Source organism: Lepidochelys olivacea (assembly GCF_965140295.1).
Source record: "Lepidochelys olivacea isolate rLepOli2 genome assembly, chromosome: 3".
NCBI classification, from domain to species: Eukaryota; Metazoa; Chordata; order Testudines; family Cheloniidae; genus Lepidochelys; species Lepidochelys olivacea.
In genome coordinates, this window is record NC_140413.1 from 130,365,001 (window position 1) to 130,391,913 (window position 26,913).

The window sequence follows — 26,913 nt, forward strand, 5'->3', positions numbered from 1 at the left end:
ATAAAAAAGTGAGTCAAACCAACCTTAAATTATTTATGAAGAATAAATTATATCAACGCATTTAGTTCTGAGGGCATTTGGTCTTGCCAAAGTAGGTCTAAACCTTTGGAGTTACACTGCAGAAAACCAGAGAATTAAAAGGATTCTCTTTAGGTATCCTGATTAATAGCCTGGTAGATTTAATATATATAATGTCAGTTTCTGTCTCTCTGACAAGCTGTCTCTCAATTCAGCATGCCCACTTCCATGTGTCTCTTTTGTACTGCAGGACTGTTTATATTCTAGTCTGGGGACTTTTAAGTGGTCAGGTATGATGTCCCTATGTCATTATTAGCCATGGCATCCTGTGTTGTACTTACATAGATAAAATGATGTTTGCACAGGTGCCATAGCTTAGGAACTGAAATTACCTATTGTTTACTATATTTAACAACGAAAACCTTCTAGAACTGTAGCCATTTTTCTGATTTTATCTTTTGCCCCCTAGTATTTAAAAATCTCCTTTGATCCTGTTGCATAGACAATCACTTGCCTTCCCCAAACAGCACCTTCCCCAGCTGACAATGGCCCATTAACATGTAAATATTCTTTAGCCCAATCTGATACATCAATCTTTAAAGGTAGATTAGCATTCTCTCTCTCCACCTTGTTGCTTTCTGTCAGATGCCTCTGCATTTTCTGATTTAATTATTAGTGTAATCAGAGTATGTCATCTCCACACATTCTTATATAATTTATTTATAGATATAAAATATTGTAATTTCTTGATGGACAGTATTCATTCTGTTATAGGTCCAGATATCAGCACTGACATATTTATATTCCCGGGAAGCACGGGTACAAGTCTTAGCAGGGTGGACTCAGCCCTTCATCATTTTGAGGTAGATGCATTTAGTTCTGTGCAGTGTACTAGTGTGCAAATTTTTCGAGCAAGTCCTTAAAAGTGAGGATTTGGCTTCCCTTTGTGGACCTTAAATATATTTTTGTATTTTTCATAGGGGAATGAGTTTTCCCTGAAATCATGGGCCAAAATATTTTCTTCCTCTGCTATGGTATAGCTGCTTGTTTACTGGTTGTTCACCTGGCTAATAGCAGCAGCATTTCAGTTGTGAAGTATTTCCATTCTGTGAATAATTTGGTAAATGCTTTTTAGGATCTTTCAGGATAAAGGACATGGAAATGTTAGATAGGATAATTATTGCTACTTTCACGTGAATGCAAGCCATAATCTATAACAGTATGGAAGGTTTTATATATAGGAAAAGCCTTCCTGATTCCTGCTGGCAAAGCAGCAGAGAAAGGAGAATAAAACCCCTCCCAAAAGGTTGATTAACAGAAACTGACAACTATAGAAGTGACAAAGTGGGTGAGGTAATATTTTTTATTGGACCAGCTTCTGTTTGTGAGAGAGATTAGCTTTTGAGCTTACACAGAGCTGCTCTTGTCTTAGAAGAAGAGCTCTGTATCATCTTGAAAGCTTGTCTCTCTTAACAGCAAAAGTTGGTCCAATAAAAGATATTACTTCACCCACCTTGTGTCTCTCATATCCTGCACCAACATGGCTACAACGTCACCGAATACAACTGTAAAAGAATCAGGGGTAATTTTTAACATGCAAGGGAAATACTAATTTCTAGTGTGGACTGACATGATCCAGCCAGTTTTATGTTGATCATAGTCTACATTTGTTCATAATAAGAAAGAGTTCTCCTTTCTGTTGTTGTCTTGAAAGGTGATTGTTAAAGGAGAGGATAAATGTATGAAGGTTGGAGATAACGTGTTTGCCTGGCTGAGATGTGGCTGCACTCCATCACGTGTAAGAGCTGACCTGTGTCCTTAAGTGGCACGTGTTGCCCAGAGGGCGGGGCCTCTCAAGGAGAAGGGAACCTGTGTTAAGTAAGCAGTGGCATGCGCACCTGCCTGTCATCTGCTTTTCCTTGCACCCGTCAGCATGTCCATTGTTTTGCATGACCAGGAGTGCTAGTTTCACATCTGCCCAGGATTTCACTGCAAAAGCAGGTGGTTGTGTGAAGCTGAAGAGAGCTAAAAATGTTTTGCGTAATCATCCTAACAAGTCATTTGTAGGTGGATGGCAAAGATAAAATAAACCTTCAGGCATACGGTTGCAGTGCTTTGTAGGATGTGCTGGAATGTGTTTAATGGAATTGTTACCTTAAAGATGTCAAAAGACAGCCAGGATAACAATGAACATCTTTGCTCACCTTTTCTCTGTGAAATATGTTGCTAGTTGGGAGTATTGTTTACTAGGTAAGAGTACAGAACTGGGAGACAAAACTTTTATGTTCTGTTCCTGTTTTTGACTTGATTTGGGACTTTGGGGAAGTCATTTAACTTCTCTTTTCCTCTGTTTGCCCATTTGAAATGGTTAAAATATTTATTGGTATTATTTATTAATTAATAATAATGTGATCTTGGACTTGAAAGATGCCATTAAATGCGAAGTATTATTAATATTAAATTAATAAATTTTAAAGGGGTTTTCTTTACATTGCTATTTTCCCGCTCTTTATTTTCTGACTGTTTTGTTTGATATTTGCCTGTACTATGGCACTTTGGTTTTGCAAAAAGAGTAAAATGGTTCTTTTCATATACGAGTATGAAAACTGAAATTGTCTATCTATTTTACATACTTATATGCTCCCCCCCTTGCCATAGTATCTGAGTCCCTGACAATCTTTAATGTATTTATCCCCACACGACTTCTGGGAGATAGGGAAATAGTATTATGAGGCACAGAGAGAATAAGGGCATGGCTACACTGGAGACTTCAAAGCGCTGTCGCGGGAGTGCTCCTGTGGCAGAGCTTTGAAGTGCGAGCTCTCCCAGAGCTCGGAACCTGTTTACACAAGCGCTTTAAAGTGCTTTGATTGCTGCGCTCAGGGGGGTGATTTTTCACACCCCTGAGCCTGCAGGTTAGAGTGCGATAAAATGTAAGTGTAGACAAGCCCTAAGTTACTTGTCCAAGATCACACAGGAAATCTGTGTCAGAGAAGGGACTCAAAGCTTGGTCTCCCAAGTGTTAGGCTAGTGCTCTAACCACTGGGCCATCCTTCTTAGGGGTGTCATCTCTTCCAATGATCCATGGCCACATCTACATTACAGTTAACAGCTTAATTGAGCTTGACATTGGTTTTTTTTTATCAGACATCATTACAGTGAACACAATTCAGCACCTCCACATAATGATGCATTTTTAAGTTATAGCAAGGTCACCTAATGTGTGGATAGGCATTCTTTCTAGCATATGTTATAAATATATAACAGTTTCCCCAGGACACCTGTGTATAATCAGTCAAGCAATTCCTTAGGCTTGAATGTAGGTGAGACACCTAGATTTTAGGTGTACACCAACCCTAGGTCAACCTAGCTAAGTCACTCAGTTAAGCCAACCCTGTACCCCAGTATTGACACCGCTGCAGCGATGGAAGAATTCTTCCATCAACTTGGCTACCACCTCTTGCGTGGGTAGATTTACTATAGTGGTAGAAAAACCCCTTCTGTTGCTATAGCAAGTGTCTACACTACAGTGCTAGAGTGGTATAGCTGCAGCGCAACTGTAGTGCGTCTATAGTACTTGTAGTGTGGACATAGCCTTATTTCCTCAGCAAAGTTCCTAAGGAGCCAAACACTGGCTCAAAATTCCACCCATTGCTGTGTGGTTTTGCTTTGAAGAGCCATCCCAATCCATGTTAAGGTAAGTCTTTAAAATTGTGAATGAGGAAGAAGTCCAAGTTAACCTCTTTCCTATTTGCACTTGTATTTTCAGCTCATACTAATATACTGGTGACATTGCAGAACATTAAAAAAATGCCACATTTAAATCACAGCATTAATTTCCTTGCATTTTCTGTTTATGGTCACTCCTCTGAGAGCTGATGTAGTCTTCCTTACTCCAAACATCCTATGTGGAGTTTTTTTCTCCAGTTCCTTGCCCCAAAGAGGTGAGGGTTTGCCAATATGATTGTTTTAGATGTTTAATTGAAGTATATACATAAACACACACACACAGACCAATATTCATTCCTAAATTTGCTACTTTTCCATCAATATTGGGCTGTATAGCATATGTATCATACATTCAATATAATTCATTTTTGTAGAAGGCACACATGAATCATTTTACACTGAGAATAATCTAGAGAGTGAACTCTGTATTGAGTAAGGTACAGCAATTTATACATGCACAAAAGGACAATAAGTACAGAGACAGAGAAAAAGAAGAGACATTTTACAATGGCAGTATTATAAGTAAGCAATAGTTCATGCTACTTCCAGGAAGAAAAGAATGAATGGAAGCAGTAAATATTTGCTTCAAGATTTGCATAGAGAGAGTGATTCATGGGGTAGCAGAGAGTTCATTACAGAGCAACACAAGAGAGGCAACAACTTCTAGCTATAGGAAATATCTGAGGAGATGATGTTGTAGAGGAGAAAGTGGTATATGAGGTCAGCAATGTAGGTGGAAGCAAGACTGTGGAGAAATAATAAAAACTAAGATGCAGTTATGAATTGAATTCAGCAACAGGAATTCAGAGCAGAGAGGTGCTGTAGCTCCTTTGCCAAAAGGTAGGAGATTTTGCAAGTAGGTTTCCCTTTGGAGGAGAAATTGGTGATATGGAGTCAAGTGTTTTCTGTTGTAATTTGTTTATTTACAAAAAGTACACAAGTCTTGATTTCTTGAACAGAGGTAGCCAAAAGCTGTACACAGGCAACTTCCTTTTGCAGACACCAGTGCCCTGTCCCAAGGAGGAGTTGTCTTGGGCCTCTAGACTTTCCTGGAATCTGGGATCTCACAGCATGAACACAACTCATGGACATGTCTTCTGGGAAATCAACTAGCCCAAAGCTGCTAATTTTGGACAACAGAGCCTAGAAAGGTGAGCCTGGGTGTCAACGCTCCTTTTGTATAGCTGCTTTGCAATACAAACAAACTTCAGAAAAAGTTTGACATCCTAAGCAAGGGGTCTGTTACCTCATACAATCCCTTTCACAACTGGTTGGGTGCAAGGAGAGTTTCAGCTTGAGAGCTTATACATCAGCCATTTCATAACACACATGACATTAACACCAGTTGCCAAACAATATGGTTCAGTTTTCTGGAGCTGTAGATCTTTCTGGATGTCCAGTTAGTGTTTGATCCAGCTCCCTTTGAAGTCAAGGGGTGCTGCAGCCTTAGAAAGTAGATCTTTAAAAGCATAGAAAAGAGAATTGTAATCTGTTGAGACACTTAATCATAAGCATAAGTAGGCATGAGAGAAACTATAGCTTGCTAGGTTCCAGTCTTGATTACATATTATTACCTGATCTAAACTTGAAAGTTTTATCAGCAAATCCCAAACTCCCACAATTCCCTGAAAGCACTGATGGCATCCCACAATGCATGGCAGCAGCCCCACTATGCACTGCAAAAATTTCCCACAACTAGGTGCACCAGATAGTGGTCCTGGGGGACACTTGGGATGCATACCCACAGGGCCATGTTTTTTCCCAATACGATGATGTAAGGTCATACTGTACCATTAAAAACAGCCAAGTTTGAACATCCAAATAGCTATGCCAATAGAACTGCTGCTGGTAAAATATTCTAGTGTAGAGAAGGCCTATGATTGAGCAAGACAAAAACTGTTAAAATAAGGCATGAATAAGAATTTCAGAAGGGGAGGAAGGGTCAAGATACAATACTGGCACGTTCAGCCTCTAATTTTAGAGGTGATGAGATACAGTCTTGAATACAAGGGAGATGATGAAGAAAACAAAATTTTCAGTATAAAAGATGACTGCAGGGTCTCCAAGACCTTATGATGAAAGTTGTGGTTTGAATTAAGGAGTGTGATACCTGTGTTTGGAAGGTATAGCAAAGAAAATATTTTACTTTGAGAGAAGAATGTTAGTCTTTGAAGCATGTAGTAGGAAGTTATTGGAACTGAAAAAAGAGGAGATGATAGATGTTTTTATAGTAGGAAAAGGAGTGTAGTGTTTTATTTTTGTTTCTCCCGTGTTTTCATGGCTCAGAAAGGGACAAATGAATTTTTTTGCAGTTAAAACAAAACAGAACCAAACTTTGGGCTGAAACCAAGCATTGAAAAAGGAAAAAAAATCATAACATATAGAACATGGCGTGGGGATGGTTATAATGAAAGCCCCAGTAAAATACCAACTGTAATTTTTATTAGCAAGCAGGTGTAATAAAGTGAGTATAGTGGGTGAGAGTGTTCCATGACAAGCTGTCAGAAGGTACAGAAGAGTGCCCATTGAGAGAGTGAGTAAAACTAAATACAGAGTGAATCTGCTCTGTTTTATGGGTATAGCTGTGACAGTTAAAAAGATGGTTTGCCTATTTAAGTTATCTGTGAAAGTTTATGCAAATATTATATAGATGTGTTTTGAACTGTCACTAACCCAATACAAATTCTGGATCAGAGCTGAGCAAGATTTGATTCTACAATTGTAATAAAGTGGAAAAGGAAAAGAACCCGTACTTATATCTTTTCTGATATAAGCTCTGAAAGCAATGATATTTTCCATTTCATTACATAACTATATTATCACTTTGAGTTTCTAGAGTTGAACTGGGTACTAGCAAACATCTGCCTTTTTCAACTGCAGTAAATCCTATTTATAATAAGTACTTATGGTCTATCTGAGAGGGAGCTCTCTGAGGAAGATGCATTTTTGAGCATGAAATCAGAAACTACAAGCAAACTTTTTTTGAACTCTAGAAGTAATTTTAACTGGTTGTTTTTAATAAACAGTACCATATTTGTAGTGTGTTTCTTGCTTTGTTTTGATATTCATTTTTTATAGAACACCCAAAGGTAAAGCAATATTTGAAGCTTTGTTTAGGTTCACTTCTGTGTTTTTTTGGCTTAATGTAAATAGCAGTTTTACTCAACAGAAGTATCCGTTTATACCAACCTGCCAATAAAACCCAGTAAATAAACCTTCCTTAGCATATAAACACCAAACAGTTGGGCTGTTTACTGTTAAATATTTACTGGGAAGTATTAGGAACATTTAAGAACTGGTTTTTCTAGTTTTCTGTCCTACCAGATGCCTGCACAGGGACCTCCTTCTCTTTTCAGTCACATTGCCTTTGCACCCACCTTGTCTAAGCAGGAAGAGCTTAGCTTAATCTGACGCTGTAGTCCTTTATCAGAATACACCATAAGCGTGTTTTCAAAATACTGACTTTTTTCACTCAGACAAGCCAAGGAAGCAGATGAAATATAACTCTTTCAACAAGCTGTTGCATCAAGCTGATTGATGCCAACTAAAGTTACCACCTTGATTAAGCTGTCTGTACACTAAAATTTCCTGCCATTGCTATCCCTAGTTCAGTGCTCCCACTGGTATAGACTAGGCTCCAGGCAGCTATTGGTGTTTAAAGTGCCATGGGCTAGATCCTCAGCTGATGTAATTCCATTGAATTCAATGGAATGATGCCAGTTTACATCAGTTGAGGACTTGGCCTTGGGTCATCAGACTCTGCTCAGACTAGCTTTACATGTCATGGTATTTTAAGTTCCATACATAAGTTCTTTACATAATGACTTATGTTCGAGATGGGAAACGTAGGATATGTGGTAATCTTTCATAAGTGGCAAAATAGAATGAAAACTCTAGTACAGTGGTTTTCAGCCTTGTTTCATTTGTGGAACAATTTCATTTTTTAATTTCTAAAAAAAATTTGAATGGAAATTCAGACCCCTTTGGAAATCTTAGACATAGTCTGTGGATCCCCAGGGGTCCACAGACCACAAGTTGAAAATCAGTGCTCTAATAGTATACTGGTCCAGCTCAGATTAATCTAAAAGAACCAGTTTGTTTAGAAAAGCGATAGCTTCAGATTCTGATCACCATCATTTGGTTTGAGTTCCAGCAGTTTAAGTTACTTGGATCAGATTTCATTTGTTTTAATTACTTCTCTTGCATTGATTGAGTGAATCAGGAATTAGCAAGTATTAACCTGTCCTGGAATCTGTTTGAATGATGTCTTTTGTTGAATTTTGTTTTGTATATAGACAGAAGCATGCTGCTTTATGGGCAATGCTTTCATGTCCGTAAAAATGTGAATAAAAACTATAGACTATTCAGGTAATTTTGTAATCTCTTGTTTATTTAAGTGTATATTTAACTTTAAAAATTAAAGCCAAGAGGAAAAAAACACAAAATAAGGAAAAGATAAATGCACAAGATCAAATACTACACCTCTGCTTGTTGCAGTGTAGAAAATAAACCATAATTTATTTTTATACCACCATGATGGGTATAGTATAAACCTGAATAGAATAAAATGTTAAAACCCCATTAAAGTAGCCAATCAACATACACAATTGCATAATATTAATATGTATGCAATGAAGTTCTGTTAAACAGTTAATTAAGTCAGGTAAATGAATGTAAAATCATTAAATATTCCCATCATATCTTCTTGGTCTCAGCTAGGACTCTATCTAGCCTCCACTTGCGTGATCATACATGCAGCCACATTGTGCATGTTCAAACACTTGCCCTTGCACTATAAAAATGCTAAAATCTGCACACGCATGTGTTAGAATTTGCATCCACAGAACCCATTAAAATAAATGCTTTTTGTGAGTTCATATTCTGTCACTTGAATGCACACGTATAGTACAGTTTTTGAACTGCATGGGCAAGAATATGGTTGCGTATGTCCATGTAAGAAGAAGCTGAGAGCTGAAAATCTGGCCCTAAAAATCTTAAGACATGTTTGCATCCTCAAAATCTGAACAAGAAAATATTGACTACCATCTAAAAATTACTTTTAACTTGGCTGGATGAAAATATTGCTATGTCTGCACTAAATTTAATAAACTTAATTCTGTTTTGTTCCTTAATTGAGTTGATCTAGACATGTCAGTCACAGATGGATGAATTTCCCTACACATGTGACTATTTTTTCTGAGCTAGAACTTGAAAAGTAATGAGTTCCACATTGATCAACAGATTTCGGTCCCCTCCCCCAGACAATCTCGTTATCAGTAGTTACCTCTGTGACACTAGTACTTGGTTCAGGAATTCAATAGTCTGATACAGTTTGAATTGGAAGTATACATTCCGAATCAAAGACTCTCCCTTCCTCCCCAAACAGATTGGGCAAATCAGCCAAAAAATGTTTAGAATAACTTCAGAAAGATCTACAATCGATGGCTCTCCTCCCACAAACTGCTCAATGTGAGCGCCCCTGCTCCTAGGCAGATCCCAATTCTGAGGTCAGTGGCGCTCCAGATGGACACAGGTATCTGCCCACACCAACAATTTGCAGGATCAAGGCTTGTGTCTGTAGAGCAGAAAAAGATCTGAGATGGCGACAGAGATCAGATTTCTCAAGTTGACCAAATGAGTGTTCCATCTTACTGATTCTGGATACCATAATATTTTTGTATCTCTTTTTAAAATTAGATTATATATACAGCATGGCTCAGGAGTAGGCCTCCTAAGAGTAGTGTCAACAACCTCAATTACAGTGATTAAAAAAAGTGAGTGAACTCTAAGTTCACTTTTAAATCTTCAATTAATGTTGGTAAATTGGGAAAATAATCTTTTCCCCAAAATGTTAAGGGTTGGGAAGGTGCTGTTGGTAAGAGCAGTGACAAGAGTACGGCACACACAGGTGGAACAGTTCTCACACACTTCCCCTCTTCTTCCTACAAATGTTATCAGTTGGTGGTAGGCGCAGCAGCAGAATCCTAGTACTCTATCTCACATCATGCGTGGGAGTCCTGTGTTTATAAAAATAATAAAAAGGACAAATGCAATTTCCAATAAGAAGTAATCTGTAGGGTGTAATGCCCTCAAAGGCAAGCCTGTCTTTTCTTTTGGAATTTTCCGTTTATCCTCGTTGTGACATCTTTGCATTGCTGACACCAAGCAGCTGTGAGCTTTCCCGTGGGTTTGCCATGTGTGTTGACTCATTGCAGGCTCACTGTGCTTTCATTTTATTTGTTAGTTTCCAGACATGGGGGGGAAAAACCCTACTCTTGAGTGACTGCATTTCCTGCTTATTAAAATAAAGAACTCACTGTGCTAACTGTAGTCCTCATTCTTATCAATAGTGATTTCCATTTGTAATTTAAAAACAAAAAAAAGCCGCAAACAATTATTTTTAACATGCAAGAAAGGTACTGGATTGGCATCCCTTGAGAGTGAAGTCCTTTACCTTCAAAACAGGACCACCAGCATCAACAGCAGCATGAACTTCCTTTAACCTTTTCTTTCCAACAGTGTGTCTGAGCCATGGTGAGGACGGGTTCAGCTAAGTTACAAGGTAGTTCTGTCATTCATAGATTCCAAGGCCAGGAGGGGCCTTTGTGATAATCTAGTCTGACGTCTTGTGTAACATAAGCCATAGAATTTCCCCAAAATAATTTCTAGAGAAGATCTTTTAGAAAAACGTCCAATCTTGATTTTAAAATTGCTGGTGATGGAGAATCCACCAACACCCTTGGTAACTTGTTCCAATGACAGGTTTCAGAGTAGCAGCCGTGTTAGTCTGTATTCGCAAAAAGAAAAGGAGGACTTGTGGCACCTTAGAGACTAACCAATTTATTAGAGCATAAGCTTTCGTGAGCTAGAAAGCTTATGCTCTAATAAATTGGTTAGTCTCTAAGGTGCCACAAGTCCTCCTTTTCTTTTTGTTCCAATGATTAATTACTCTCTCTGTTAAAAATGTGTGCCTTATTTCCCATCTAAATTTGCCTAACTTCAGCTTCCAGACATTGGATGATGTTATAGCTAGACTGAAGAGCCCATTATTAAATATTGTTTCTCATGTAGGTACTTATAGACTGTAATCAAATCACCCCTTAACCATCCTCCTTTGCTAAGCTAAATAGATTGAGCTAATTAAGTCTATCACTCTAAGACATGTTTTCTAATCCTTTAATCATTCTCGTGGCGTTTTGCTGGACCCTTTCCAATTTATCAACATCCTTCTTGAATTTTGGACACCCAAACTGGATACAGTATCCAGCAGTGGTCGCACCAGTGCCAAATACAAAAATAACCTCTCTACTCCTACTTGAGATTCATCTGTTTGTGTATCCAAAGATTGCATTAATCCTTTTGGCCACAGCATCACACTGGGAGCTCATGTCCAGCTGATTATCCACCAGGACCCCCAAATCTTTTTCAGTCCCTACTTCCCAGGATAAAGTCCCCCATCGTGTGAGTATGGCCTACTTTCTTTGTTCCTACATACATACATTTACTTTTATCCATATTAAAACCCATATGATTTGCTTGAGTCCATCTTGTGAAGCAGTGCAGATTGCTTTGTATCAGTGATCTGTCCTCTTCACTGTTTACCACTCCTCCAATTTTGTGTCATCTGCAAACTTGATACTTGTGCAGTCCTTGGTGCCTCTCTGAGACTGTCAACACTGCTGTCAGTAATGATGATGGTTCTCCATTCCCAAACTGATGACACAATAAGTCTCTTTACTTGTTGTCCTCTACGTACAGTGACGTCCAAGATTTATACTATTGAGAAATAAATTTAAAACTGAAGGGTTTTTTCCTGACATAATCTGTGGGTCTGCTTTCTACCTTGACTGAGACCCAAAATCTTAGTTATTAGTTATTAATCTTTTAAATATTGAAAGCCAATCTGTAGTTTTATCAAATAGGTAATATTGCAGCACCATTAATTCAGGGATCTGAAAGCATTTTACAGACACTGATTCTCACAACATCCTTCTGAGAAGGATGCGTAGTAGTTGTATACATTTTGCAGATGGGTTAACTGAAGCACAGCATGACTTGCTATATGTCACAGTGGCAGAATTGGAAATAGAATTCAGAAGTCTGAATATCAAGAGCAGGGGGCTTAGGAGCCAACAAACAGCTGAAAACAGAGGAGTTTGGGTGGAGAGCTGTTGGAGGAGAAGGGAGCAAGCCCCTGTTCCTTAGGGACAGTAAACAGGAGCTGAGGATGGAAGGCTATGACAGCTACAGAGGCAGCAGTGATTGTGACCTGAGGAATGGAAGAGACAATGAAGATGACTGGATGCGGAAGCTGCAGGATGTACGTTATTCTGGAGAGATTGCCTGACAGGTACTTCATTTGTCTGAAGTGTCGCCTGATAGATCTGATGGAAGAGAAGATCCAAGATTTGGAGAGGCAGCTACAAATTACAGTTGAGTTATGAAGGGGATTTGAGTGGATGATAGCAGGGGAGGCGAAGGGAAACCTCAAGACTTGCAGAAACATGCCTTAAAGTAATCCAAGCTTCCTTCACAGTCATATCCTTGAGTTCTTCAGTTCAGTCCACTTCCCTAACTAATTCCCTTAATTTCTTAGTTTGACCTTTTGAAATTAAGGACTTTAGTTGTAGGCCTATTTTTGTTTATCCTTCCCTTAGTTTAAACCGAATTAACTCATGATCACTTGAGCCAAGGTTGTCCTCTACAACCAGATATTCTATGAGGTCCTTCTGCTTACAAATACTAAATCTAAAATGGCATCACCTCTTGCTGGTTTGGTGACTTTGGCAAAGAAATTTATGCGCTATCACATCCAGAAATATCTGAGCTCTACCCTTATTGTCTTCCAATCTGTATCTAGGAAATGAAAGTCCACCACAAATCACACAATTCCCAGTAGTATTTATTTCATTAAAATATTAAAAATAGGTCTCTAGCCATATGCAGAACAGACCATGGGGGTCTGCAGTAGACCCCAAACACTATCCCAGTGGAGCCTTTGTAACCTTTCTTCCCAGAAGTGATTTTGACTGAAATAGATTTCCTTGTATTCATTCCATCACTTCTAATTTGCAGTCAACCTTGTTATTAATATACAGTGCTACCCCGCTACCTTTACCTTTATTTCTGTCTTTCCTGAAAGCAAATACCATTCAATATCTGTATTTCAGTCATGACTACTGTTCCAACATGTTTCTGTTATCCCTGTAATATCTGGTTTCACTTCCTGCACCAGTAGTTTTAGTGCCTCCATTTTGTTCCCCGGGTACCTTTACACTGGTGTGCAAAGATCTTTGATTCTACTTGGCTTCACCCAGCTTCCTCGCCCAGTTAGGTACTGTCATTTTACTGCCACTGTCACATACCTGACTGTTAGTGTCATTAGTATTGGCACTACCTTTCCTCTCGATGTCCATTCTCCTATCCTCTGTTGTTACTTTCTCCATTGTTGTATCTTCTCTTACTTGATTTTCCTCCGACCTAATATTAGAATTACATGAGACTCTCCCCACCATCTACCCTGGATTCCTAGTTTAAAGTTCTTTCAATCAATTGTGCCATCCTCTATCTCAGAAATCTATTTCCCTGCCCTCTGAGGTGGAGTCCATCCCATGACAACAGTGCTTTGTCCGTGAATGCCTCCGAAAGCCCTACTTATAGCACCATAGCCTGACCCACCTGTTGATCACCATAATACTGTCTCACTTTCACTCTTCTCCTCTAGGGAGGTATAGAATCCCACTGAAGATCATCTGTGCTTACAATCTGTGCAGAAACAATCTGAAGCCTACATCCCAAGAAAGGGGGGGGAAATTGTAGGGAACTGCAGTCCAAACTGAATGAACAAGCATCTCAAACAGGTTATTAAGAGAAAGGAGAAAGCCTACAAGGAATGGAAGAAGGGATGGATCAGCAAGGAATGCTACCTCTTTGAGGTCAGAAGGTGTAGGGGGAAAAGTGAGAATTGCCAAAAGCCAAGCAGAATTGGATCTTCCAAAGGAAATTGAAACTAATGGTAAAAGGTTCTTTAGCCATATAAATAAAAATAAAACAAAGAAAGAAGAAGTGGGACCACTAAGTATTGAGGATGGATGGAGATTAAAGATAATCTAGATATGGCCCAACATGTAAATGAATGCTTTGCCTCAGTTGTTAAGAAGGGTAATGATGAGCCTGGGGTCATTGGTAGGGTAGCTAATGGGAAGAAGGATATGGAAGTAGAAGGTGGAAGCCAAAGTCAAACAGCTTAATGGGACCAAATCAACAAGCCTGGATAATCTCCATCTAAAAATCTTAAGAACTAGCACATGAAATTGCAAGCCCAATGGCAAGGATTTTTAATGAATCCATAAACTTGAGGGTTGTACCCTATGAACTGGAGTATTGCAAATATAGTACCTGTATTTAAGAATGGAGGGAAAAAAAGTGATCCAAGAAAGTACAGTTTGACCTACAGTTTGACTCCATTAATTTGACCTCTGCTGTATTCAAGGTCTTAGAACAAGTTTTGAAAGAGAAAGTAGTTGAGGATATAGAGGTAAACAATAATTAGAATAAAATACAACATGGTTTTACAAAAGGCAGATTTTTCCTCCTGATCTCTTCCTTTGAGACGATAACCGATTTTCTCGAAAAAGGAAATGCAGTCAATATAGTCGACCTGGATTTCAGTAAAGAATTTGATACAGTTCCACATGGAAAATTATTAGTTAAATTGGAGAAAGTGAGGATTAATAAATGAACTGAAAGGTGGGTAAGGAACTGGTTAATGGGGAAACTTCAATGGGTCATGCTGAAGGATGAACAGAAGAGAGATTATTAGTAGAATTCCTTAAGAATCAGTCTTGGGACCAGTCTTATTTAACGTTTTCATTAATGATCTTGGTACAAAAAGTGAGAGTGTGCTAATAAAATTTGTGGACGGCATAAAGTTGGGAGGTACTGCTACTATGGAGAAAGACTGGAATATTATACAAGACGATTTGTGCAACCTTAAAAATGAGTTACAGAAATGGGATGGAATTTAATAGTGCCAAGTGCAAGGTCATGCACTTAGGGACTAACAAGAAGAATTTTTGTTATAAACTGGGAACATATCAGTTGGAAGTGACAGAAGAGGAGAAAGACCTAAGTGTGTTGGTTGATCACAAGATGTCTGTGAACTGCAAATGTGATGTGGCCATGTAAAAGGCTAATGCAATCCTAGGATGCATCAGCTGAGGTATTTCCAGTAGAGAGATGGAAGTTTTACTACCATTTTACAAGGCACTGGTGAGATCTCATTTGGAATATTGAGTGCAGTTCCAGTCCCCCATTTTAAGAAAGATTAATTCAAACTGGAAGGGGAGAACGGCAACGAGGATGATCAGAACCTACAGTACGAGAGGAGACACAAGGAGCTTGACTTGTTTCACCTAACAAAATGAAGGATGAGGGGAGAGATGATTGCTTTCTTTTAGTACATCAGAGGGGGAAAACACCAGGGAGCGAGAGGAGTTATTTAAGTTAAGGACAGTGTAGGCACAAGAAGAAATGGATACAAATTGGTCATCAATAAGTTTAGACTTGAAATTAGATGACGGTTTCTAGCCATCAGAGGAGTGAAGTTCTGGAACAGCCTTCCAAGGGGAGCAGTGGGGGTGAAAAACCTAACTTATTTTAAGACTGACCTTGTTAAGTTTATGGAGGGGATGGTGTGATGAGATTGTCTTCTATGGCATATGGCCTATCAGTGACTTAGCAAATCTATCCAATGGCCAGAGATGGAACACTAACTGGGGAGGGCTCTGAGTTTCCCAGGTGTCTGGCTGGTGGGTCTTGCCCACATGCTCAGGATCTAACTGATTGCCATATTTGGGGTCAAGAAGGAATTTTCCCCAAATCAGATCAGCAGAGGTCCTAGGGGTTTTTTGCCTTCCTCTGCAGCATAAGGCATTGGTCACTTGCTGATTTGAACATGAATAAATGGTGGATTCTGTGTAATATAAAGTTTTAAAATCAAGATTTGAGGACTTCAGTAACTCAGCCAGAGGTTAGGGGGTCTATTACAGGAGTGGGTAGGTGAGGTTCTGTGGCCTGCAGTGTACAGGAGGTCAGACTAGATGATTGTGATGGTCCCTTCTGACCTTAAAATCTCTGAAAGAAAAGGAGTACTTGTGGCACCTTAGAGACTAACCAATTTATTAGAGCATAAGCTTTCGTGAGCTACAGCTCACTTCCTCAGATGCATATCATGGAAACTGCAGCAGGCTTTATATATACACAGAGAATATGAAACAATACCTACTCCCACCCCACTGTCCTGCTGGTAATAGCTTATCTAAAGTGATCATCAGGTGGGCCATTTCCAGCACAAATCCAGGTTTTCTCACCCTCCACCCCCCCACACAAATTCACTCTCCTGCTGGTGATAGCCCATCCAAAGTGACAACTCTTTACACAATGTGCATGACAATCAAGTTGGGCTATTTCCTGCACAAATCCAGTGCATTTGTGCAGGAAATAGCCCAGTGCATCTGGATTTGTGCAGGAAATAGCCCAACTTGATTGTCATGCACATTGTGTAAAGAGTTGTCACTTTGGATGGGCTATCACCAGCAGGAGAGTGAATTTGTGTGGAGGGTGAGAAAACCTGGATTTGTGCTGGAAATGGCCCACCTGATGATCACTTTAGATAAGCTATTACCAGCAGGACAGTGGGGTGGGAGTAGGTATTGTTTCATATTCTCTGTGTATATATAAAGCCTGCTGCAGTTTCCATGATATGCATCTGAGGAAGTGAGCTGTAGCTCACGAAAGCTTATGCTCTAATAAATTGGTTAGTCTCTAAGGTGCCACAAGTACTCCTTTTCTTTTTGCGAATACAGACTAACATGGCTGTTACTCTAAAATCTCTGAGTCTATCTATTCTAATCACTAGATTTAGATTGTAAGCGCTTTGGTGAAGGACAGTCTTTTAGTTATGCACAGTGGGATTCTGGTCCATGACTGAGATAATACAAATAACTCATAATAATTATTAATCATAATAATTAATGATTCACTGCTTCTGGTGCAATAAATACATTATAAACATTTGCTCAGTCTTCAGGTTAGTGAAGTTCTAATTTTATTCTCCTCTCCATGTCTGTAAAACGGACAAAATAGGAGAGTTGGATTAGGAAGGGAAAAGAGAGTTCTTTGAGAGCAATGGATGTGAATGAATCACACTAGAAAAACAGTAAGTATGCTGCAGGTACCCCATTTTAGTTCAGAAAATGAACTAAGAAAATCTCAGACGTAAAATCCTCATACAATAAAGATCACATTTACTTTAATATAGGATACTTTCTTATTACTAAGATTGTAAACTGCTGGTTTAGAGTGAGAATCATGGACAGGTATTAAAGGCAAGGGAAGGTTAAGCCTCCCCAAACAGTCTTGCATGGCCCTGCCCAGGCCCATGCATGCTTCCCGGCACTGTTCTATGCGGGGCTCTTCCCCCTGTGGCTGGGGCCCCAGGCTGGGGCTGGGGCTAATGGGGGCCAGCCTGCAGTTGTGGGAGGGCGAGCCTACACTGCCTGCCCACCCACTGCTCAGGGGAAAGGGCTTGTGCTGCCCGCCCGGCACACTTGGGGTGGAGCCTGCTCGATGCTCCAGGGCACACCACCCACTCACCCACATGGAGCTAGGGAAGGAGAGCCATGCCCAGCACTCTGGGGCTTCTGGGCTTTGGTGGGAGGGGCGGGGCCTCAGGCAGAAGGGGCAGGGCCAGGGGTGAGAACAATGGGCAAATTGTAGATCAGTTCTGCTTTTGGTATGGCGAAATTTGTGCACCAGTGATGGTGGGGACATGTCCCCAGTTCTTGATTACAAAAGTGTGGTTATACTCTGGAAAATGAACATACATACACACAGAATTGTGGGGTGAAGATTTTTATTCTAACAGTGAGTGCTAAAAACTCAGCCTGGGACCTCAAAGTCAGTCTGTGCTCTTTCTGACTTGTGCATCATCAACAGTCATAAAGAATCTCCAATTTAAGTTTATGCTCCAATCCTGCAAACATTTAAACATGTGCTTAACTTTTAGTCACATAGGTAGTTACATTGAACTCCCACATGCCTAAAAGATAACACATGCTTAAAACTTTGTGGGATCAAGACCTTAAATATGTATTCTGTCAATGAAACATGAGCCAAAATGGAATCCAGCTCTCACACTGTACTAATAATATTCCCTAGTAGCTGTTCTAGCTCTTCAGTGCTAATAGGAGTAAAAATCAATAACAGTATATTTTGATAAGTAAATTAAGCAGATATGAATCAGAATCCACACAGAAGCAGATCTGTTGAGTAAGATGACAGATTGTCCCTCACATATGACAGTGTTTACTATTATCATTTTGAGTTGAGCCAAGTTAAACCTGTCCTGCTTGGGTCTAAACAAGAAGTTTACTTCTTTGATCTGTTTAGTTTATTGAAGGCTATTTTCATGTGTTCTACAATTAAATTCCTGAACATTAGTACTGGGAAGTCCTCTAGGGAAGATGGCATTTCAGAATCTGTCTGAAATATACTGTCTTTTTTTTTTCCCCCTCATTAATCTAAAATTAATAGAACAACAGTGAAGGGCATGCGTCATTATAAATTTTGGTAATGCTATTGTAGTTGGTTGGAGTATAGTGTATTACAATGTTAGCCTTTGGGATTCTGCTAATTTGGTTCAATATTCCCATTCTGTTTATAACTCGGATGCTAGGAACTTGATTTATGCTCACACATCGCATACTGTAATACAAAATAATTGTATTTAAGGGGCTTAAAAGCTTGTTGAAGGATGGTAGAATTCTGAGAGGTTCCCCCAGCAGGAATTATGTTGACCCCAGAGGGAGTCCTGAAGATTCCCATCAATGTTTTTGCTCTGTTTGTAGTCCCTCTTACTAAATCTTATTTCATAATCACAAACCAAGCAGATTTCATTTTGAAGATGACAAGATGCATCTTATTAAGTACAATTACTGTATATATCATTCAAAAAAATTGCAAGGAGCTATACTCATTTCCTTGGCATGTCACTGAGACAACTTTAGTTCTAAATGATACAGGTTTGTTTGTATGTTTGTTTGTTTTTCTTCATCTTGAGTATGGTATTAGAATGGGGTAAACTTCTATTTCATCTAAATGAATTACACAACATCCTTCAGTTTAGTGAAGAATAATAATAGGGATTACTTAGAAATCCTTCGCCCTAGGGAGCTAGATACATTATGTTCCTTATACTTTACTGTGTGTTGATCCTTTGGATGAGACCTTAAAATCTGAGGCCTGGTTTGCCCCAAGTGACCGGTAAAGAGTCCATGCCTCTTTGGTTTTGCTATGCTGTCCCTTGGCAAAAATCGAATGTGGTTCAGTGTGCTGTATACTCAAAAAGAAAAGGAGTACTTGTGGCACCTTAGAGACTAACCAATTTATTTGAGCATGAGCTTTCGTGAGCTACAGCTCACTTCATCGGATGCATACCGTGGAAACTGCAGCAGACTTTATATACATACAGAGATCATAAAACAATACCTCCTCCCACCCCACTGTCCTGCTGGTAGCTGTAGCTCACGAAAGCTCATGCTCAAATAAATTGGTTAGTCTCTAAGGTGCCACAAGTCCTCCTTTTCTTTTTGCGAATACAGACTAACACGGCTGTTACTCTGAAACCTGTGCTGTATACTGTTTTCTTCACTCTGGAGGTGTTTTTCAGAGGTGTTGTATGTACATAGTTTCTGAATCTCTAGTCTTTGGGATCCTTCAAGCTGTAAGCTGCTGTTATTGTTAGTGATAATGACTGAGATTCTGTGTTGCACCTTAAGCAGAGATCTCGCAGCCGTGTGGAATAGAAGGTAGACAAAAGGGGCTTTAAGCCACCTTTCTGCCCTCCGTAATATGGGCTACTCTCAGAGCCAGTGCAGCCCCTGATTTAACTTATGCAGCCGGGGCAATTGCTTTAAGTTATGGCAACCTCCAGGGGCTGTTCTGTCAATGGTGGCATTGCCAAGAATGAAGCCCTCCTGCCCCTGGCAGACTCCTGTGCCAGGGCCTGTGGAGGTGGCATTACTCAGAAGGCAGCCTCCACCTGCCCATGCAATGCCTACGTCAGGGAAATTGTCCCCTTGCTGGCTCCAGAGCTTTTATGGCTTTTGTACTCTGGCACAGCAGCTGGTTAAATCCCTCACCACAACTTTATCCTGGCTGCAAGGTTTTAGGTTAATTTTGTATGTCTTAGATGATGTTGCTACCATTCCAGTATTTCTTCTGAATAAATCCACATTGAAGAGAAATTATTTGATCTTTTGACTGCTGGCAGAGGAAGTCTTACAGTGTTTAAAATATTTCTACAGTTTGAACACAATTAACCCTGTTCCTTCAAATCTTATAGCTTGTATGGTCTCCATCAAGTGTGGTAACATTTCTCATTTGACCCAATTATGAAAAATTTATGAATCAATTAATCATTTCAGTTAAAGTTTTAAATTACACTAAAAGAATCCCTGGGGGAACTGCTAGTATTTAAGGAGTATTGTAGAGATTATAATTAACTTTACTCATTTCTTTGGTCTTTCACTGAGCCAATTTTTAGTTTTAAGTGTATCAAGTTTTTAAACTTGAGTGTGGTATTGAACTCCTAATTTCTTGTAAACAAATCTCACAAATTCCTTTATTTCAGTGAATTAAAACCTCAATATACTAATAAACATGATGATGCTACAAAGCTCTTTAGCACCTGTGGGGGTAGAGGACCGCAATATCAGAGTTCCCCTGGCCTAGAGCCAGCATCAAGAGTCATTGTTATTGTTTGGTGCAGAAGTGGCCTCTGCCTGGTATAGTCTGTGTTATGGTGGAATCATCACTCAGAAGTTCATTTGGATCCTCTGTTGTCTGTGTTTTTAATTTCAACAGCTTGCCCAGGTTGATTCCAGAGCTGTACAGCTTGGTTCTCTCTTCATTCGTGGGCTTACAACTTTGATTATGGCCAATAGTTCCCTTGGCTTTCCAATGAATATGAATGATTTGATGCCCTGGAAGGTGTTTGATGGAAAACTTTTTCAAGAGAAATATCAGCAGTCACACACAGGCTGTTCTTTGGAGGAGCTTTTGGAGGGCAATGTGAGTATATACATCCCTTGCAAAAGTCATACATTCTTACCTGAAAAACTGTAACCATCAACTACAAACATTGTTTTATTTTAAAATAGAGGGTTTCACTGGTCTCATTTCATCCTTTTCCCTGCCCCTCCCTTCCCCAGCTGACCTTCCCTGCCTGTGGCCCCCCATACAAGTAAAATTAATGTTGAGGCTATTGGGGAGGTTACAGTTTTACTGTTATAGTTTTTTGCTGCTTCAAAAACAATAACAAATACAAAATTGGTCATCTGTTTAAAAAAAATGAGAATTACAAAATGTGTTGCCGTTTCTAATATTAAAGTGTTTCTGAGAACTTCTCCCATAAACATTTCAGAGGAATTCATAAAGGTTCCTTAAAGTAACATAGTGGATAAAATTTTGAAAACGCCTTTTGGCCAGATTTTTAAAGGTATTTAGGTGCCTAAAGATGCAGATAGGCATCTAGTAGGATTTCCAAAAGGCATCTAGGCACCCAACTTCCATTGAAATCCATGGGAGTTAGACACCAGGTGCTTTTGAAAATCCCAGTAGGTGCCTATCTGCATCTTTAGGCACATTGTAAATCTGACCCGAAGTAATTTAAGAGCCCAAATCACATTTTCAGAAGTGATTTGGGCACTTGGGAGGCTGTCTCAGTGAAAGTTAGTATAATTTAGGCTCCTAATTGCCTGTCACTTTTGAATGTGGGACTTACATTTCTAAATCACTTAGGAGCTTTTGAAAATATTACCCATCATCCACTTAAAAATCACACTTCTATTTGAAATGTTTTACCTGATGTTATTGCAAGTATCACGTAAGATCACAATAACTAAAAGATATTAGAGAAATTATTTTACTGCTTTTTCAGTTTGCTGACTTAGTACATTTGACAGGATTTTGTGTATAATTCATAGAATCATAAAATATCAGGGTTGGAAGGGACCTCAGGCGGTCATCTAGTCCAACCCCCTGCTCAAAAGCAGGACCAATCCCCAATTAAATCATCCCAGCCAGTGCTTTGTCAAGCCTGACCTTAAAAACTTCTAAGGAAGGAGATTCCACCACCTCCCTAGGCAACGCATTCCAGTGTTTCACCACCCTCCTAGTGAAAAAGTTTTTCCTAATATCCAACCTAAACCTCCCCCACTGCAACTTGAGACCATTACTCCTTGTTCTGTCCTCTTCTACCACTGAGAATAGTCTAGAACCATCCTCTCTGGAACTACCTCTCAGGTAGTTGAAAGCAGCTATCAAATCCCCCCTCATTCTTCTCTTCTGCAGATTAAACAATCCCAGTTCCCTCAGCCTCTCCTCATAAGTCATGTGTTCCAGACCCCTAATCATTTTTGTTGCCCTTCGCTGGACTCTTTCCAATTTATCCACATCCTTCTTGTAGTGTGGGGCCCAAAACTGGACACAGTACTCCAGATGAGACCTCACCAATGTCGAATAGAGGGGGACGATCACGTCCCTCGATCTGCTCGCTATGCCCCTATTTATACATCCCAAAATGCCATTGGCCTTCTTGGCAACAAGGGCACACTGCTGACTCATATCCAGCTTCTCGTCCACTGTCACCCCTAGGTCCTTTTCCGCAGAACTGCTGCCTAGCCATTAGGTCCCTAGTCTGTAGCTGTGCATTGGGTTCTTCCGTGCTAAGTGCAGGACCCTGCACTTATCTTTATTGAACCTCATCAGATTTCTTTCGGCCCAATTGGTTTCATTGTTTTTTAAAAATAAGTTAACTGACAGACTCAACGTAAATTATATGTTTTGTTCTATGTTTCTTTTGTTCAATTAGGCCCCAATCCTGGAATTTATTATGTGGGTGGACCCCCATGGGCATGATCCCATACAGGCGTAGGGATTTGCCCAAGCTGAGTCAGTTGCAGGTTGGGTCTACACAGCCTTATCCAAATCGGCCACTGAAGTCAATGAGAATTGTTCTTTTTATTTCAATGGGTTTTGGATTAGGCTGATAGTTTCGCCTGTTGTTTGCATGCACCTTTCCCACAGCAACAGGGGAGATTAAAAAAATACGTTTATATTTTCCTGTTTAATTTAAAACCACAAAAAATTGGCAAGAGGTCACAGACAGGTGGTGGATCTGAAACTACTTGTTAACTAATGTTTTTCTTTTGGGAAACTTAGTAGATTCCAAGTTGCTGATGACTCTTGCAAACAATATCTAGACTAGGATAAAGGGTTGGGGTTTTGTTTTGTGTTTTTAAAACATGTTAGGTAAACCCTAGTGTAGATAGGGCAAGTTGTATGTTAACAAGTGTTTAACTGAGTCAACCCGAGAAGGGAGTTCAAGGTTCACCTTGGCCAACTAACATATCTACAGTAGGGCTTTTTTTTTTTTTAAGCCACCCTTTATCATAGTCTAAACCTTCCCTAAGTGAACAGTTCTGTTGTAGAAAAATAGTCAGTCTAGACTCTTGAATATTTAGAGTAGTTTGAATATCTTTTTCTTTTTTTAGTTAGGGTTTTATGCTACATATATGGCAGAAAGAGCTCCCAGACTAATGAAATAGTTTTCCAACTTTTCAGTTTGAAAGGCAAGGATCTGTTTTCAGATGCATTCCCTAGAGATGCCAGTTTAGCTGCGGACATTGGCAATGCAACAAACTTATGTGATTGGTTGTTGCTGTTATTATAAAGTTAGCTTTATAGATACAATTGGTACTTATTTCCTGGCACAACTTGATGTAGTGCTGGGAGCCAAGATCTTTCAGTATTTATTTCTTAGCAGTCTTCCTATAAACATCGTAAATATGATCTACTGAGAGCTACCGTATTGTATTCAGAAAAGTTACTCTATGGATGATGATCTGCTATTGAAAAGTTGAAAAAATTGCTCTTTTCACTGTTGCTCTCTATCTCTACACTCTTAGGTATCACTTCTCTACTGGTGCTTTGGAGTGGGTCCATGTAACTTCAGTGAGTTAGGAGATGCAGTCTCAGAGTTGTTTTAATCATAAAGATATAATTAAGTACAAGAAACAGCTTTAAGTAAACTATAATAGAGGTACGTTATCTGGTCCAGTCATAGCACAGGTTAGCAACTTTCTGCACATTCAAAGGGCCAGTCCACACAGAGACGTGCACCAAAACAGAAAAAGGTAGGAATTAAAACCAGTTTAGTTATTTTAGTGCAATTTTGTGTAGACCAGCTGTAAAAGATATCAACAGCCACTATGGATAGCAATGGAAGGACAAGACTTGGGCTTCTGTTACAGATGAAAACAGTTATTGATTTTTTTTATAAATTAAACTTACGTTTGGCCTCTGTTTTCTTTAGCAGTAATCCAGTTAGTTTGTTTATCCACACAGAAACTGGATATAATAACTTCATAAAATAGAGAAGTGATGATATTATCATTTAATTGACTTTTTATTGTTTCTCTCACTAATAAAATATGTTCATGCTTTATTTTTAAATTAAAAATAAGTTAACTGACAGACTCAACGTAAATTATATGTTTTGTCCTCTTTTGTGTTGCTGCCTTTCAATCTGTCTTCTTCATAAGTACTTTCTGAGCGTCTTCTCCCAAGAATGCAAGGGGAGTATTCTAGTATTAATGGGATCTATCCACAGAAACTTGTCAGCATAGATAGAAAAATAAAGCTACAAATTGTGAACAAAACTGTATTGATAATCAGGTTTGCCAAATTAGAAACTTTGTTAGGAAAATTCACTGAAATTTTGAGTGAGTTGAACTCCACCAGGAGCTAGTTAAACCTCTCTAGTTAGTTAGTGGCTATCTTGTCAACCTTTCAACCTTATCAAGTAGCCATTTGGGTCTCCTCTTAGTTACTGACGGAATTGTTGTCCCAATGAAAATCAGTTCGGCTTTGTGAAAATCAGCAGACTAGCTTGTAGTCAGGCAGAGAATCCCCAGCCTTGAATACTCACCTAACCTCTACCAGCATTCCAAAAATAAAAAAAAAATGGATAAGTTATTGGGACCTGATCATGTCAAGGTAATTAGTGTCTGCAAATCCCATTTGAATCAGTGGAAGTTCAGGAAATGCAGCACCTTGCTGTATTGGGACCTTAGTTAAATTAGTTCTATTTGTCCTCTGGACAACTGGATTTTTCCATCAAAACAGGATTCCATAGGATCAAAACAAATCAAGTCTTTTGTCTTATATCCCTCCTTTCATCTTTAGTCTAGGTTATATTCTATCAATCAACAAATATCTAAAATATGGCTGAAGTTATTCTGCCAAGTGTTTCTTGGGGTATATGAAGTAAAATGTGCAGACTTGTTTCTCACTGATTCAGTTTCCATCACTGTAATACTGTAATAAACATAGGCATCTATGCATCAGTCCTTATCAAGTTGCCTTAGCCATCATTGCCTAAGGTAATGGTTAGGTAGGTCTAGTCAGGTCTGTTTGTAGCGGCAGGTCAGTGTAATAGAAAGCAAGGGGTGCAAAGCAATTTACAGAGATGAATGGAGCAAGAAAAGCAAACTTTATCAAGAAAGGAGGAGGAACAAATACCCCATCTCCTCCCCTCCTCTCCCCTCCCCCCCCGAATCCTCTTTCATTATGGAATATTTTTAGCTTTGGGTCTTGAGGAAGACAAACCAAAAGATACTATGAGGCAGGACTTGCCAAATTCTTTTGATTGCTATTTAGGTGTTATAGTGGTGCTACTCTTGAAAAGAGAAAAGAACGTACAACAGTCATTGATTGAAGCCCACTGTCTGCAGGGATCTTTGCACATGCAGTTCCAGAATCTGAAGTCATTCATTTGCGAGGCTTGCATGGTAAAGAAAAGAACAATTCAGAGCAGACGGCGAGGGAACAGATTTATCACAGGTTGGCATCATGTTAATTTTACAGTAAAGCCACTATATTGATGATATCTATTACCTTTCAACAATTCCCCCAGGGAATTTGTCAATTAAGTAAATCCTGGGAGAACTTGCTGACACTAACTGAAGGAAGAATTTGAGTCAAAGCTTCCTGATTTTAGAAAATTTCATGATTTCCCAAACGTAGGTGAAATAATATTTCCCTCCAGTTACGCAGCTAGTAAAATGTATGTATGCAATAAATACAATAATGATTACTGTCAGACTAATAACTCTTCTTGTACTTAGTGACTAAAGCTATTTTTGTTCCTTAGCAATTAGATGACTCAGGATTTCCCATTCTGCTTTCAGGAAGTGTTCTTCAGGGTTAACAACATTGAAGGGGTTTGAACACACATTTATATTTTTTCACAGCTCAGTCTGTGAATGCTGATGCTTCAAAATCCTTTGTAATTATTCTCAATTTAAAGCTTGAGTCAGCATGAGTTCTAATGACAATTGATGCATTTTAAAATACTGTTACTGCACAATTACTTAGCCTTTGTGCCTATTTGTTGATGAAATGCAGATAATAGAAATGGGCATGGTTCTCTTAATCTTATATGTTATCCAGACAGCAAGAGGAAAGATTTAATCAAGTCTCAGGCTTTTGATCATATTTATACACAAATGTAAGAAGAATCCTTTCTTTCCCTCCCCACTCTTTGTTTTGTGTTGTTTATATAAGTGGATGGAAGCTTCTTGATAACCTTGATAAGTGTATGGAGTCTTAAGATATATGTCATGTCCTCTGTATTGGGTGCTTTGGTTTTTTTATTGGTACATCTCTTTTTTCCATTGCCACATTGTTTGGCATTTGGGGGTACATGCTTTTTGAAGACCTGATACTAGATATACAAAAAAAATGCATGAAAATGGAGTAAGGTGTCCCTATAAGATCCTCTCATCAATGGCACATCAAACCACATTAGCATCTACCATGACTTGTGGATTCATGTTTAACTGTTTCCAGTATGATTTAAGGCTCCAATGTGGACAAAGATTTTTTTTTAAACATAGCTGTGTTAACCAAAACTGTACCATTGACTACCACCATAATAGAGTTTCAGCATGGTTTCTAAGCACTCTTATACGGCTTGTAACCATGATGAGTGTGGATAGAAACTGAGCTATAAGCACATGCACAGAACCGTAGTTAATTATG

At 39.1% G+C, this 26,913-nt stretch overlaps 1 protein-coding gene across 7 annotated transcripts in view; it reads left to right on the forward strand.

Annotated features, from left to right (window-relative positions):
• FAM120B (family with sequence similarity 120 member B) overlaps window positions 1-26,913 on the forward strand; it is a 125,649-nt gene that overhangs the window by 52,617 nt on the left and 46,119 nt on the right. For 3 of the 7 annotated variants that reach the window (XM_084622178.1, XM_084622179.1, XM_084622177.1), the window contains 2 exons: window positions 20,674-20,880; window positions 25,605-25,713. In XM_084622178.1, coding sequence (XP_084478304.1) covers window positions 20,674-20,880; window positions 25,605-25,713 — 316 coding nt within the window. The other 4 variants (XM_084622180.1, XM_084622181.1, XM_084622182.1 and 1 more) reach the window with 3 other exon arrangements.